At 34.8% G+C, this 16,589-nt stretch overlaps 2 protein-coding genes across 4 annotated transcripts; both read right to left on the reverse strand.

Annotated features, from left to right (window-relative positions):
- Window positions 1–1,755: 1,755 nt before the first annotated feature.
- LOC120204521 (PRA1 family protein B4-like) lies at window positions 1,756–2,642 on the reverse strand. The gene has a single exon (XM_039204579.1). It carries the CDS (start codon window positions 2,587–2,589, stop codon window positions 1,939–1,941), a length of 651 nt encoding a protein of 216 aa, XP_039060510.1. The 5' UTR covers window positions 2,590–2,642; the 3' UTR covers window positions 1,756–1,938.
- Window positions 2,643–3,784: 1,142 nt separating this feature from the next.
- LOC120204554 (protein SCAR2-like) lies at window positions 3,785–10,684 on the reverse strand. Of its 3 annotated transcripts, none has more exons than XM_039204615.1 (10): window positions 10,632–10,684; window positions 10,392–10,559; window positions 9,539–9,702; window positions 8,858–8,981; window positions 8,633–8,762; window positions 7,907–7,965; window positions 4,342–7,792; window positions 4,168–4,254; window positions 3,976–4,083; window positions 3,785–3,891 (listed from the first exon to the last, which is right to left on the reverse strand). In XM_039204615.1, exons 2-10 carry the CDS (start codon window positions 10,544–10,546, stop codon window positions 3,838–3,840), a joined length of 4,332 nt encoding a protein of 1,443 aa, XP_039060546.1. In that variant the 5' UTR covers window positions 10,547–10,559; window positions 10,632–10,684; the 3' UTR covers window positions 3,785–3,837. The 3 variants fall into 3 exon arrangements, with proteins under 3 accessions (XP_039060546.1, XP_039060545.1, XP_039060547.1); XM_039204614.1 differs by having other exon boundaries at window positions 7,907–7,968; XM_039204616.1 differs by lacking the exons at window positions 3,785–3,891; window positions 3,976–4,083; window positions 4,168–4,254 and having other exon boundaries at window positions 4,364–4,680; window positions 4,770–7,792; window positions 7,907–7,968.
- Window positions 10,685–16,589: the final 5,905 nt, after the last annotated feature.

The following is a 16,589-nucleotide window of genomic DNA, read 5'->3' on the forward strand; positions in this document are numbered from 1 at the left end:
AATTCTCATTTTCACTGATTTTTTTTTAGAAATTAATCCTTTTAGTGAAAAATATCAAAACCTTTTGAACTATCATAGTTCCGCTTAAAGGTCCAAACAATAAAATAATTAATTTTTTTAAACTCACGGTTTAATCTAAAAGTTAATTTTTAAATTATAAAAAATACAATAAAATTATCAATAACTGCTAAAATCATCATCAGTTCGCGATAACTTAATCGATCATTATAAAAACTATCTCAACCCTCTAAATAAAATCTGAAGAACACAAATTTTATATACTTTAACAATAATATTTTCCAATTTAACCCTCAAAATTTAATCCCACCAATATTTCTCTGACTCTTGTTAAAATAAATAAATGAACTCTACAGGCTCATACCCAGGTCAACAGCTATGTAATCAAATAGGAATAATTTTATCTCTCCAATTCTTCCGCAGTCTGTGCCGCTCGTCTCTAAAATTTTACTTCTGCTTTACCCCTAACTTAAGTTACAAAATTGATTGCTTAAATCAAGAGAAAGGGAATCAATTCAATTAGTGATTGCATGTTAGGGTTTAGGGTTGTTGACTAGAGGCTACAAACTACCACCATAAGTTCGTATTCCGACGGTAATTCAGATAAAATTGTCCATATGTGCATAGTTTTTGATAAGGGGTGACCACAGATGACGAGATTATCACAACATGCTCTCGCATGGTTTCTCCCTCTTTTTCAGGCTTTTTAACGAACAGTGTAAGTGCATAACCTTGTTATTGATGAGATTGAGAACATTTGCTGAAGCTTCTCCCAAATATCGAAAGCAGTTTAGAATCTTACCAAGACTGATAAACTTGAAGGATCAACATAATGTGACAGAATTGAAACTGATCCAACTGCCAACCCATTTAACAGGGACTCGTCGCTATTAAAACCCTCGTTTGCTTTACTCCATCCAGTCCACCCACAGATAATTCGGCCAGTGTCAATGTTTAAGAGTATGTGTTTAAATTCTCTCTCTTTTATCATTTAGGTACATGAACTTTTTTTCTAATCAATGCAAGTGCTTAACGTTTTCGAGTTACTATTTTAAGTTTCTATCTCGTCATTAAAAATACATTAAACTTTTATATTGACTGAAAAAAATTTAGACACTTAAATAAAAAAGAGAGTATAATTTAGATTTTTTTTATATTAACCCTACAATCTAATGGAATCCATGATTGAACGCAAGCCCATTATTCTAGCTCCTCTTACGATCCAAACCATAAATTTACTAGTTTAGTATTGAAATCAGATTGGACAATATGGGCTGGCGAGAGTGTTTTCTTTAAAAAAAAATTAAGTTTTCATATATTATATGTATATAATTTATTTTCATCTTTTAAAATATTATAAGTTCATCATCAAACATAATATCATGCCTCTGTTTTTTAGTTGGAAGTTACTTTCAACAAAAATTAACATTTTGCATCAAGGATACAGTGAAGATTAAGAAAAATCAGCAAACGATGTGTGCTAAAACAAGAAACTCAGCACTAAACTTTGGACCTAGTTACATCCAGTTCCCATAAGAAAATAAGAACGAGGCACCATACGAGGAGCATGAAAAAGAAACTCAGTTTGTAGTATTGAACATCTCAGGCCCTATACCAATTTACATTCAATGATTAAAGATTAAACATTGGTCCATTAAGATGTTATAACATCTTGTACTGGAATTTACATCAAGTAAATGGATTCACCAGTATAAAGTGATCTAATAAACCAGATCCATATGCATTTCACTGATTTTAATACAATAGTTAGTAGCAAGTAAATGGAGGTGAAAAGGAACAAAATTGGGTAAATTTATTGTCTACAAGAAAAAAAAATTCAATACTGAATCAATCATAAATGAAGCGATATTTTATCACCCTCGCGAACGAGATTCAGAAAGAAAGATCCATGGATAAGGTTCAGAGGCGAGTGGCAATGCCAGGGGCAGCGGCAGCGGCAGCATTGGAGGCAGCACCACCGAGGAATGACAAGAAACCAGGGGCGGCTGGTTCTTGCTCGTCCAAGAAGAGATCCTCAGGGGTCCTGAAGGCACCGTGAGCGCAGACGAGACCGCAACCAACCATGATAGCGGAAATGATAAGAGATCCAACGGAGGTGAGGAAGATGACGAAGACGCTAAAGACGATGAGGCCTCCGAGTGTCTCGCGATCGGAGTACGTGCGGCCGAAAATCACGAGAGGCTGATCGACGGGGCGGAAGAGGTAGAGGAAGATCCACGAGAAGAGGAGGGCGAGGAGGAGGAGGAGCGAAAAGGGATGGGAAAGAAGCGAGAAGGCGAGAATGAGACCGACGACGAAGAGATAATTGATTCGGAAGTAGGAGTAATTCTTGCGGAGACGGAGGGTGGCTTCGGAGAAAGACTCGGGCTTGGTGAAGGCGGAACGGTCGGCGAGTTCAGCCCAGGGACGACGCTGGGAGAGGCCATTGCGGAGGTAATCGTTAATGTGGGTGAAGAATGCACGGAATGAGGAGACGGCGACGACTGGGGGTTGGGAATCGGCGGATTGGACGGTGGAGACAGGGAGGACGGGAGGAGCGGAGGAGGACATGGCGGGGGAATTGGATGGATTGATTTGGATAATGGAGGGAAATGATATTTTTTTTGGTGAAGTTTACGAGGGTGTGGGGATATTAGAGAACAAATGATAGATTTGAGGTTTGGCGTAGAGAAAATGGAGGGAATACAAGGATGTACGTTTTCATGCTTTTTCCTATTTTTTTCTAAACAAAATTCTAATTAATGGACTTCAATTAAAACAAAATTAATATTATGTAAACTCTAATCTTAGTCTAGTGTCTTTTAAGTATCGGATCGAATATTGAATTAATTTGATTAAATCGTAATTTAATATAAATATATATTATTAATAACATAATTAAATTAATTTATATACTGATAAAACAATGTTAACTCGAAAATGTGTAAAATTTTATTAAATAATTTGTAAATTAGTTTTAAAATATTATCTAATATGTTAATTAAATTAATAAAATATAAAATATAGACATAATATTGGTATTTTAAATTTTAATAATAAATGTTAACCTTATTAAAAAAATATTTCGAGGATAAGTTAATATAAAATGTTTTTAGAATACATTTTATCAATCAAACACAATAATTTTATATTATGATCATCTAAACCAAATAAGATAATATAATATTTTTAATAATATATTAAATAATCTTAAATTGTGATAATCTCATTCTAAAACTAATGTTACATTTCATGAATTAGATTAATTTTTTAAAGGAAAATATAAGTTGAAAATTTCAGAATTTGTAATATTTTAGAATTTAAAGAATTCTAAGGTACTTTTACGATTATTATAATTTTTATGAATTTTTTTGTTGTTGATATTTTTCAAGGTTTTGGTAGCGTCTCCTTGGACAATATTTTCTCAACATGTTTGGTTGGGAAACTAATCATTAATGTACTATGAAGGAAGAAAAAAAATGAACATATGAATGTAAATCTCTCCAAATCTAACAAAAGAATAAGACCTTCATTTTAATATTTCTCGACAAGTTTTGGGCATGTAATATATATATGTGTGTGTGTGTGTAAAAGAAACAGAAATACTTTGGCCACAGGCTCAGCCATGGATGTCAATCTCTTCCTTGTATAAGCATTTTATATTTGTATATACGCACTGTGTAAGTGAAATATACAGGGGAATGAGGAGAAAGAATTATCATACCCCAACAGAATGACAATTTTGAGGCACAGAGTATACCATCCACTATTTGATCCAAACATTTTTAACCAAGTAGAGTGCGTCATCATTAAGTCCCTTCAAGAATCACTCCAACCATCTTCATCTTCGTCTTCATCGCTTCGGGCCAATGCCTATTTTAAGAGAGATGATTTATAAAAAAACAAGAATTGAACACTGCTAACATGGCTGTGACATAACAGGCTGCGAATACGAACCAGGCGAATTGCGTTTGCTTTCTCCAAGATTGCTGCAACTCTTATGCTCGTTTTAGGACCCTGAACGCGGGGTCTGGTCACCACCGCTGCAGGCTTCAAGTTGAAGGACTGTAGAAAACAAAACAAATCCATGCATTCCCCACCAATAAAATAATTTCTCTATTCTAAAAGAAGGGAACAAATGGATCTTACCTTTGTTCGTATCTGTTCCAGCAATGAATCTCTTTCATCTACCTTGGGAATGATTGGAGGTCGATTCTGCTCGGTTACCTTTCTCATCTGCAGAAAATTTAAACTGTCACTTCACAACAAACAGGCAGACAGGAAGAGGAAAAAAATTATATTGAGAAGCAAGGCCATATTCACCTTGCTTTTGTCATGAGCAGCAACAGCATCGATGAGAGGACTGCGAGGTCGAGGAAGTTTAACCGGTGAATTCCCATTTGAGTTTCCTTCTTCAGCAACTTGTAATAAAGCATGCATATTTGAGGGCCATGCTGCCTCCTCTCCCTCTGAAGTCGACAAATCATGCTCTAGAGTTGTTTTTATTACTCGTGCAGTTTCTCCCTCTGGAGCTGCCAAGCCATGTTGAACAATGACATTTGGCGTCTGCACCTTTTCTGCCTTGGAAGCTGCAAAACCAGGCCGAGGCTGCTCGTCTACCTTGGTTGGAAGATCCTCTGCTACCTCGGCTGGAATTTGCTCCTCTCTCTTTGTTGGTAGGTGCACAGATACATCAAGAGGATTCCCATGTTCTCTATCAAGACTTTGTTTAGGGTCCTGAAATGTCCCACCTTCTAAACTTGCATCCAGTACAAACTGGTTTGGACAGTTTGCTGTTTCCTCATGCAAAGATATAGGAATGTGTCTACAAGTTGCATCAGTAAGTGGCATCGGCAATGAGTAACTTGATTCTACCATATCAACCTTCATAGCAAGGGAACCATATTCAAGGTTTTCATTAGATGTTGTGGGTAATGTTAAGAATGGGTTTGAGTGTGTTCTATCCAAACATAAACCACTGTATTGGCTATTACTGTTGCTAGCCATAGTTGCTGGATTAATAGAGAAAGGACTAGGCTGCATGAAATCGGCCGCCAATTGATCAGAATTACCAGACCTCTCTTCACCATCCACAAGGGGTAGAAATGGGTTTCTGGGCTGTTTGAAGCTCTGCTCCGATGCTGGTAAACCAAATTGAGCTTTCTCACCATGTTGAACTCTCCCCATCCTCCACTGCATTGGAGGAAGAGGTGGCAATGGTGGCATTTCCTCCCTGATAGCTTTAATTGCTTCAGGGTGCAGGCCAAAGGCACGATGAATGAGATCAGATGGATAACTATCTTGTTTATCCTGCCTACCTGATTGTTCTGAAAAATCAGATGAAGCTTGCGTTGAAGAGCCTTCTTTGGAATGTTCAAAAGAAGTTTGCAAGCTTTTTTCCTGATCCATGGGATCCGGGGATTGTATCTGTCTTGAACCATCTTCATCTATGTGCAGCTTTTCCACATCATGTTGATTAGCATGGATGTCTAATGGCAGCACTAAAGCATTTTCTTTTTCTGATTGGTAATGGGTAGTTGAAGGCACCGCGTCTTCCTTACTTTCCTTTGGATGACTCGAATATTCCAATTCTCTCTCTTTATCACTGAATTCTGAAGAAGCTAGTGCAGTGGCTATATCAACAAAATTCAAGCCATCTTTGGTTGGTTCAGCCGGAGTCGAATAGTGGACTTTATCTTCTAAATTGGAATTGTTATAAGAGACCGACTTGCATGAAGTGGAATCTATATCTGCTGGAGTACCTACCACTTGACTTGTTGCTTCTTCCGTCTCTGACTCTGCAAGACATTCTTGAGAAACGACCTCATTGGATTCCAATGCTTCATGACATATATCTCTATCACCAGCAAGAAACTCTTCCAAATTCATTAGTTTTCCGGATGGAGAGCAAATCAAGTTTGAAGAGTGAAATGTAGTATTATCAACATCATCACCGAAGTTGGCAGAATCACAAGCAGCAGAAGATACTGCAATACTTTCAGCATGAACATTTTCGGTTGCCAGATCATCTAAATCCAAGTGAATCTTGAGGTTCAAATTATCAGCACAATCATATGGAAGATCACAACGAATAGCATCTTCTTCCACCACATTCGCACCGCAAGTAAATTCCGTAGTTTCTTCTCCCCCTGTAGCATCAAAAAGTTCAACAACATTTTGTTTCTGTTCAGAATATAAAGCTTCTCTCTCTGTTAGGTCAGCCTCAACTTTTGGATCATCATGTAATATGTCCGAAAATTGCTTTTCATTAAAGCCACAAATCTGTGAAGCATCCACCACAGAAGTTATACGCTCCTCTCCTTCAGCGAAGGTTGAACAAAGGCACTGCTCCTCTGTTGATGACATAATGCAGTTTGGTGAACCAATTGTTTGGTTGACTGAATTTTCAGCAAATATTTCCCCAGAAAAATCTGTTTTGAGAACTTCATCTAAATGATCATTGTCGATTCCTTTTAACGGAGCAACCTGTAAAACATTCAACAAATGTGGCAAAGCATCAGAAGAGACATTTGAGTCTCCACAGCCCAACTCATCTACTGGATGACTTCCAGCGGAAAAAGTGATCATGTTAATCTGTTTCTCAGAAGAATAAGAGAAAATGACTTCTGAAGAATCATTTAAACATTTTCCACCATCACTGTCTGACAAATTAGAGTTAGGTTTACCATCAGAGGCTACTTCTTCATGTTGTGGTTCCATCAAAGGAATTGCCACTGGACTTACATCATCCAACAATATATGCGTGGAGTTCAAATCTTTCAGACATGAACTATAGGATGCCTCTCCAAGATCAGGAAGGCAATGTTCACCAAAAGAAATATCTTTTTGTAACAAAACCTGATCAGAACTGGGACAATGCATCTCCATAGGAAGCTGGATGGGACATGTCTCAACAATCTCAGTAACACAGTTTCTATTTGAAGAGAACACTTCTGCTGCTGTTTCACCATCTGACGCCATATCTTTAGACAGATTGTGTGCAGTATCAGAGTTGGTAAAATCAGATCTTCCTTTCTTGATAGAGCAGTTTTTATCATCAGACGCAGAGGAGATCCTATCCGATTGAGAATCTGATGAATGGGCTTGGGCCCCAAGCTTTTCCTCGTTTGCATGAGAACCTGTTTGATACTTCCCGATATTCTTGAAGTCAATACCGTCCTTCAATTTATACCCATTGTCCGTATCCATTTCAGACTCCATGGTAGTAATTGCATCAATGTGGTCAGCCTCACTGGTCATGTCATCGGAATGGTCCCCATGTATATTGTATTCTTCTATGCCTTCTCCATCTACTATTATCTCCTCTTCGGTTGTTACTTTGTGAAGGAAAAGGGGGTTTCGATTTCGATCCTTGAAATCAACTGTTGGTTCAGGCACCTTCATAAGGTCTCTATCAATGACTTCTTCATTCAACTCTTCAATGGATGGTTTCAAGACAATTTCATGTACAGTAGGTGAACTTAAGGTTTCCTTTCCTTGTGAAGATACATTTACAGGATTCACAGTACTAATATCAAGTGTTTCAGTCCCCGGCCCACTAGAATTATCCAATGTCAACCACAGAGGCGGAGTACCAGAGTTATCGTAAACAGCTTTATTTTGTGCAGGGGTCTCCACGAATTTCTCCATGTAACTTCTCCCAGATTTTGAGTCAAGTGGAGATTCATTTAATTGCCTTCTTTTCAGTTTTACAAGACGGGCAGGGTCATTGTAAGCATTCTCAATATGCTCCTCCAAAAACTGTTGATTCAATCTGCACCATTAGAAACCCATTCAATTACCAAGATACCATATTAAAACTTTAATACGTGCAGTTAAACAACTAGAAGAAAGATGAAAGGCACAGATGAAGAATTGAAGGACTTACTTGGCATGTGATGTTGGTGGAAATTCTGTAGTCTCCCCATTCTTCCAGCGTGATCCTTTCTTCTGCCAGAAATAAAAGATTAGACAATAGGGATACAGCCATACTGGCAGAAATACCATATACCACAACTAGCCACACAAACAAAAAAAGAAAAAACTGCTAATTACTAAAACCATGATGTGCCAAAAAGTTACCATTCGGTGCCAGCCCTTAACTAATAATTTTATTTTGTGGTATATAAAAGGAAATAGAATCCTTCAGGCAGGTGAGAAGCATCTTAATTAGTACTTTGATATAACTGGTTTAAATCACCCCAAACGCAAAAATGGCACCACAAAAGAGCAGGGCCTAATATATAAAGCTTGCTGTTCACATGAAAGCACACCTCAACCATATATTTTTAAGTATGATAGTGGAGCTAGTCACCAAGCTTGCTATGATCTGCTCACAGAAACTCATGGATGCCCGTCATGAAATGATGATGAAACACTTTTCCCCAGTGAAATTAAATAAATCAGTCCAATAAGACTATTGATAGGTTTTAGGGCCATTCTAAAGATCGAGTTCAAGTTTATTTGTTAAGTGGTAGAAAATCAGGGTCATTCTGGAGACCTATCTCCCAATCTCTCTTATAAATGAGACAAAACTGCAAATTGCTAAAATAACATGCAAAAAAAAATCTAAGCAGATATTTTCCGTTTTCTTTTATCTACTTGATGTTAGTACCTTCACTTTATGTGCTTTATTTTCTCTCGGAACTTCCAATGGTGCAATTCCAGGGAAAGCGGATTCTGCTTTAAAAAACGATGGATCAGTGTAACGCTTTAAACATGCCCCAGCACCTGCAACATCAAATCTGGTGCAAGTTGAAAGTTATTAAAATATTCGTTATCGGTAAGAAAAGAACTTGCAACAAAATTATTGAACTTAAGACCAGTAAAATCATCTCACTTGTCCAAAAGGAACAACCGTGGGGGATCCCTGCATTCCTCATAAGAATCCAGCACACAGCGAGGTAAGTCACCACGAGTGATTAGATTATGTTCAGTGTGCAGATTAGGACGCCAGTCAACACCTGAGAAAGGATAATACATTTTTTGACCAGTTTAGCAGATAATGTCTTTGTGCATGTAAACTCCAATATTCTGTTTCAAAACCATAAATAAATAGAATCAATTAGCTCCATCACTTAAAGTTGACTCATTGTATGCCATTATCACATTTCCTATTCATTCCATTATTGCATGCCACTGTAAATGAATATGTGCATACTGATCCCATGACAATTTCCACCGGGAAAAAGTGATTAAAAGATGCATCTTTTGGTTAGGTAAACAAACTTTTTTTTCCCTGTAGGTGCTGATAGTACATGGGGAAATGTAATACCCATATTGCAGACACCAGGGACCAGGCACTCAACCCCTGGAATCTACGATAGTTGTTTCAAAAGGAATACATCTAGTTTCTGATATTACAATCAAGTACAAAAATATACAACATCTGAAACCAGCACATACGTGAAAGTGCACCATTATGAGAAATGATCCAGAACCAAGAGTAGGAGTCAAAAAGTAAACATAAAAATCATGAATAGTTTCCGCAAAAATGTGTTGGTAAAAATTTGGACCTAACCTGCATTGCTAAAGAGTAATGAATGACTGGTTTGTGATACAAATGCCTTCTCATCGGACGGGAACTCTGCCTCAAGTTGTTTAACTCGGACCATCAGAACATGGCCTCTCGCAGAAGTAGCCATTACCTCTTCATGCAAATGGTGGAATATATCAGCAGCAAACCTTTTGTAAATCACCAAGTAAAAGCAATTTAAAAACCAGGGAGAAGGTAGAAAGCAAAAATAACACATCAAAATTGCCACCAGAGTGCTACAACTCCAATAGAAATCCATAGTAAACGTGGCAGTCATATACCATGATTCCAAGTCCATAGAGAAATTTTCCGCTATGTAGTTTCAATTAATGCAATTAAGGAAAAAATCAAAATTGATACAGAATAATTTGAATAAACGGATAGTTCCAAAAGAAACTCACCGATTGAATAGCGAAATTGATAACACGATAGGTAAGGTAATTCTAAGTGTCTCAGATTCAAATGGCAGGATCTAAAATTAAAATTGTGTACACTTGAGTAAATCAGTTAAAGATTCTGGTTCGTTTCTATAACCTCGAGCTTAAAGCAAGGAAACAGAGAATTAAGCAAACTAACAAACAAATTAAATTCAACCAATCCGATAAGTGTAAGAGAGAGAGAGAGAGTAACTCGGCGACGTCACAGAGCTGGCGCAAAACAGAGAATTAAGCAAACTAACAAACAAACAAAATCCAAACAATCTGATAAGTGTAAGCGAGAGACTGACTCGGCAAGGTCACCGAGCTGGCGCAAAACAGAGAATTAAGCAAATTAAACAAACAAATAAATTCAACCAATCTGATTAGTGTAAGCGAGAGAGGGAGAGAATGAAACTGACTCCGCGAGGTCACCGAGCTGGCGCAAAACGCCAACAAGGCCAGACATGGCAACGCCTTCAAGTAAAGCCTCGGGATCATCCTTGTCGGCAGCTCTATAGAGCTCCGGATCGGCCAAGCTGAACTCGTTCTTAATCTGGTACCTCGTCAACGGCATTTCTTCGCCAAAAGAAATGAACAAACAAATCCTGAACCACTTCTCCTGTTATAAAAGAGAGAGAGAGAGAGAGAACTGGAAGAAAAATAATCAAAATCTATTTCAATGTTTGAAACTGCATTGAGTTCATCATAGTTTCATCATTTTTGCTGGCTCTCTCTCGCTCTCTCCCTAATTTCAGTATTTATAAAGGAAAATGAATCATTTGATGGAATGAATCATAGTATGCATTCCCGCACGATTTTGCGGATCTTATATTTTTTATTCATAAAGTAATTGATAAAATTTTGTTAAAGAATATTTAAAAACATTTTTGAAATATTGCAGAGGGTACTATACCAGGTAATATATAATGTTGTAAAGGAATATTCTTTTTTAATTTTTGAAAAACTACTCCAATTTTTTCACTTGTGTATCTACTATTCTTAAGTTGTCAAGAAAGACGCGTGCTTGGACTCCGAACAGAGGTTTTAAGTGTTTAGTAGTGTGAAAGGCAAGTTGACTCAGTTGAAATCTTTAATTTCAGCTTTGAATTAAGAGATGGTTATCCAGCTCAGTTGGTAGAGCACAATGTTCTTAACTTTGAGGTCGTGGGATCGAGTCTTACGAAGGTATTTCATAATTCGGAGGTCTTCTACAAAAGTTGTTTTTAATCTGGTGTTGGGGACAGCCTATTAGTTTTTAAAATTATTTAAGAATTTGGTATGAACCAAGCGACCTTAGTGATTAATAGATATTTATTATCTCTAGATATGACGGGTTCAAATATGTCATATGTTGGGGTGTTGAACGTTTATTATCGAATGATTGAAATTCTTTCAAACAATATTATCTTATAATTATTTTATATTAATAATTTTTTTTTGAATAAGATACTCTAGGGACTAAATCAAAATAGGATTAAACAATTTCGGTTTTTTTTGAAAATATCATATAAATACAAGATATTATCTTTTTAAAGACTCAACCATTTGATAATATACATATGCATGCGAGGTGCTCAAATTCAAAACTTGAAGGGATAACAAGTCCCTTAAATATCGAGGTGGCTTGTTCATATATTAAACCATGATTAAATGCATACTTTCATATAGGTAAATATAATTTTGGTACCTAACTTTAGTATTTATATGCAATATGATATTTAATTTTTTGTATACAATTAGATATTTAATTATTTTGTAATTGTGAAATTAGATATTTAATTTTTTAATGATGTAATTAGACACTTAACTCAAAATTGAATTAATAAAATTGAATTAAATTAAATTTCTATAAAAGTTTAAATTAAATTTAAGTAACAAAACAAAATTTAACACTTTGATTAATTCAAATATTTTTAGCTCAAAATTAAATTTAATTCAACTCTATTTTGTCGGATGCTCGCAACTAACTGCCACTCCAACAAATATGTTAAAAGTTTGTTGCTAATAGTAATTATAAACAAGCAATTACATGTTTGTTTTTTAAATTTAGAGTGATTATAAAGTAGAATATGTTCGAAATACTTTTCAAATTTTGATAATAAAAGTTTAAATATCCCTGCAGACGATGTACTTGAAGTTAAAACCTTTAAAGATAATAATCATCCCTTAACCAATGAAGTTGCTTGATTAATGCTAATTACGTTTTTTTATTAATCTAAGGTAATTATAATGTAATATATATTCAAAAGACTCAATAATTTTATAATAAACGCTCAAATATCCCTACAGACAATTTACTAAACTCGAAACTTTTAAGAATAATAACGATACATTAACCAATGATATTGTTTGGTTCGTGTCGACTATAATTTTTTTAAAATAAATCAATTGGGTTTGATTCATAAATGATGGTGTAATTGTTGAGTGCTCATCCCCTTTCTAAAATACTTTCGGTTTAGGGTTTCCCCACTCCATCAACGGTTTCCTATTTGTCTTAAAATATACGCCGAACATTATATTGTAGATAGAAACTTTGCTTTTAAGATACATCATATGATAGAAATAATAATATTAATATAACCAAATAAGAAAAAAGTTAAAGTTATTAAATTCTATACTATAAATATTTTTAAATAATAATAATAATAAAATTTATTAATTAAATAAAAATAATATAAACAAAATTTCACATTATCCGCAATTCTTTTACAGAAGTTAAGGTAGAATAAAACATAGTATATAATGAAAGAGTTTAAAATATCAACTAAACAATATGAAAAAAAATAAAAGATATAAACAAATAACAATGTCGATAGTGAAAGATAAACACTATTAACATTATTAATGTGACAAATAATTTTATCGCAACTCAAGCGTGATTATATCTGAGGTGGTTGAAAGCAGCTATTAATATAAAAGTTTCGAGTTTTGATTGTTTTCTCAGGTAATTGATTTGAGTCCGGTCCATGTTATTGCGATCTTTGTACGGACATCATTATGGTGCACTATTTTTCCTCTATTTAAGTTTAGAAATGTTTTTTTTAACGAGGTCCATAATGTTTGTCGTGTTTTGTATATGTTTGAACCAAAGCTACACATAACATCATTTAAAAAAAAAGTCTCTTTATAATATAAAGTTTTAAATTAAGATAATAATAAAATATATTTTTAATCTCTCATAAATGATAAAATCTAAATTTAATTTTCTAAAATTGATAAATTATAATAATAATAAATTTCTATTTTGATTCTTTAAAATTTATAATTTACTTCGGAGTTTCAAGAAAAATTACTCAGTTCAACCATGATAATACTTTAACTAGCTCTCAAAAACAATTTAAATTTAGGAAATAAAGAGCAATATCCTCAAAATAAGTGTTGTGTGTATTTTTCAGCAAAATGAAAAGGTATAGTCCTTTGGTGAATAGTGTGGGAATTAAGTAAATTCATGGGTGGAAATAGGCCAACAAACGCGATTTGGAGTGGTTAATTTAGGTGATCTTTTTACTTAACCTTAATATGATATCGAGGGTTAGTTTTATTTGAAAAGCTTGATTAGAAGTAGATTGATTTGTGTAGGTGGGACATGCCCGTCCAATAGATTTGGAAGTCTTGTGCTACATTTTAAAATAAGTCCTAAATATTTTATAATAAGATAAAATTATAAAATATCAAAATTTATCATATTACGATTGTTTCTTACAAAATAAAATAAAAATACAAACTTATGAAACTAAGAAAATGTTACAAAACAATTATATAATCGTGATATTTTATTTAAAATGTGTCATTATTCGAACGCACTTAAAAGCAAAATCAAGATATTTTTTAAATGCAGACCTTTAAATTTTGAGCCCTATGACGTATCACGCCTTACATTTGCTGATGAACAGGCATGGGTGGGGAGGCATCACCATGTATCAAAAGCCAAAGAGGAACATGGAGAAGAAGACGATGATTCTCAAGGACGAGCGCAAAATCTTATGTCAGGAGAGTAAACTTCTAAAATTTTAGAAGGGTGAATTTATAAAATTTTAGGAGATCAAAAATAATTTTCAATAGAAAAATAAAATATATAATAATTTAAACTTTTCAAGGACAATTGTCACTACCCGCCCCTCGGCCCATCCTTGATAATTCCATTTGTAATTGTAAATAATGTGGATTATTTACATAAAAAATCATGCAGTTAATAATTTAATCTTTGCTTCAAAGCTTGGGTTGATGAGTGGGATGCGTTGAGCTTAATGTTCGCGAATCACCATATCCATTAACCTAATCTCATTAACATAGATATCCACAAATAAAAGATTATATATGAATTCAATATTTATTAAGAGTAATTTTTTTCTCCTTCTAAATAAAAAATATTTTTTTATAAAAATAATATATATGATTTAATTATATTATATCTCTTTAAATTATACCTCTCGTTTTAACTTAATCCTTAAATTTTTTAACATTTTAATTTCATCTCTAAATTATGATTTTATTTTAAATTGATCATCAAACTTTTGAACATTTCAAGTTCATCTTCAAACTATGACCTTTATTCTATATTAGTCCTTGTTATACCTCCAGAAACATTAGCACCTCTTCCCATGATCTATCAAGAGTCCTATAATGGCGACAAACTTACAATGACCCTATGACAGTCTCACATAATTTACCAGAGAGTTAGAGAAAAACCTGCAATAAATATAATCATCTTATTTAAATGATCAGTTTATAGACGACTATTATCATCATAGGTCTGGCATCAATTGCCCTATTACCGAGATATTTATACCATGAGGAAAGATTAAAAGATGGTCTCTCTCTCTCCCATCTTGAACCTAGGTCATTGACCCTCTCTCTCTCACATAGATTTCATCCTCTAAATTCTCACGGAAATCTACTGGCTCACAGACGATTGTACACTGACAAATATTCTCCATCCAAATAAGAATGAATAAATCGTCAACAACATATGCAACAAACTTATTTCCATCAACGATCCTCATAATTAAGTTTAAGAACCGTTTCGATACTCTGACCGTTCCTTTTTCTTGTTGAGGCCACTGCAATCAAAGAAGTGGTGCTCATTTTCCTTTCTAGGTGGTGTTCTAAGTTTCGACTTATTGTTGAATCTGAGTGTAAGATTGCGGTTGATTGGTCTAGTTTTGCCAATTTGGTGTCTTTTCCCTATCATCGTTTAGCAATGGGTGCTGGTTAGTTCGCCATATACCAAGAGCGTGTAATGTCAATGTTGATCAACTGGCAAGGATCACGACATATCTTTATCAGGGGACCTTCTTAATGTGTTTTGCTCCCTTTTTTTTTCTGATGGATGTTCATACACCTGGATGATTGTTAGTGTTGTTCAGGGTGGACAGATGTCCACTGTGAAATTCAATTTTTTTTTATGTTAGTTATTTATTTTATTGACGATGCCCACCTTGAAATGTTATTTGTGACCACCTCATAAGAAAAATTTATGTTATTAATATATGTGTCCACCCTAAAAAATATTTCTAAGTATGCCATCGATGATATCTGCTATACTTTGGTGTCTTTGATGATTGGGGTTCAGTTTGCTCTGGTTTGATGCCATTGCATTACTCTTCTGGGTTTGGCGATAAGGGGGTCTCAACGCTGTTGTAATGTGGTCCCGTTGGCAGCAGCTGAGCATGATGCTGCCGAGTGGTTCTCTTGGTATGGTGCTGGTGTTTTAGTCCCTGTTGCTTCTGGTTTCATACTATTGTTTTTTTTAATGTTTTCAATTGAATTTAGGGTGAACTTCAATCTTATTATCAACAACAAAACATAATAAACATTCAACGATAGAACCATGCTGATCTGACGGTGGACGATATCGATTCGATGAAAGAAAGTTTCGAAGTTCATGTCTAGATTCATCTTCATCGTCGACCATGCCATTTACACCACCCTCCTCATCGACTCTCTCTCTCATCCTCGACATTGATGGCTCTACCGTTGACTGTTGTTTACCATGCATCAAAGTTTCGATTTTTTTTTATAAAAAAAACTTCTTAGTTCTCTGAAGACTTTAGGAGAACTACAAAGTGATTCATCGAATCAAAAATAGTTATAACACCCTCAATCAGACTCAGTTATAACAAAACAAAACTATATAGAACAATTAATCGAACATATATTCATCAAATCATCACTTTAATGACTAAATTATAAAACATATCTAACAAAGGGGCTTTATTATAAAACAGATCATCAAAAGAGGCTCATATCCAATTTACAGACTACTTGCTTATTTTTTCGGAAGCAAATCTTACAATGATTAAAAATCTGAAACGAATTCTTAAAATCTTCGAAGTTGCTGCCGAATTGAAGCTAAATGTTAAGAAGACCAAGCTTTTTGGTGTCAATGTGAAAGAAAATAGAATTAAAAGGTGGGTTGATGTCATTCACTGTGGTTGGGCAATGCTCCCTACGATATATTTGGGTCTCCCGTTAGGTCACAAACAATATTCCAAGGCATTAAGGCAACCAATTCTGGATAAAGTTAGGACTCGATTAGACAGTTGGAAAGGAAAACTTCTATCCTTTGGGGGCATAATTTCTTCCATTAGATCGATATTGGTCAACTTACTAGTTTA

This window comes from Hibiscus syriacus, unplaced genomic scaffold (assembly GCF_006381635.1).
Source record: "Hibiscus syriacus cultivar Baekdansim isolate YM2019G1 unplaced genomic scaffold, ASM638163v2 tig00011079_pilon, whole genome shotgun sequence".
Taxonomy (NCBI): domain Eukaryota; kingdom Viridiplantae; phylum Streptophyta; class Magnoliopsida; order Malvales; family Malvaceae; genus Hibiscus; species Hibiscus syriacus.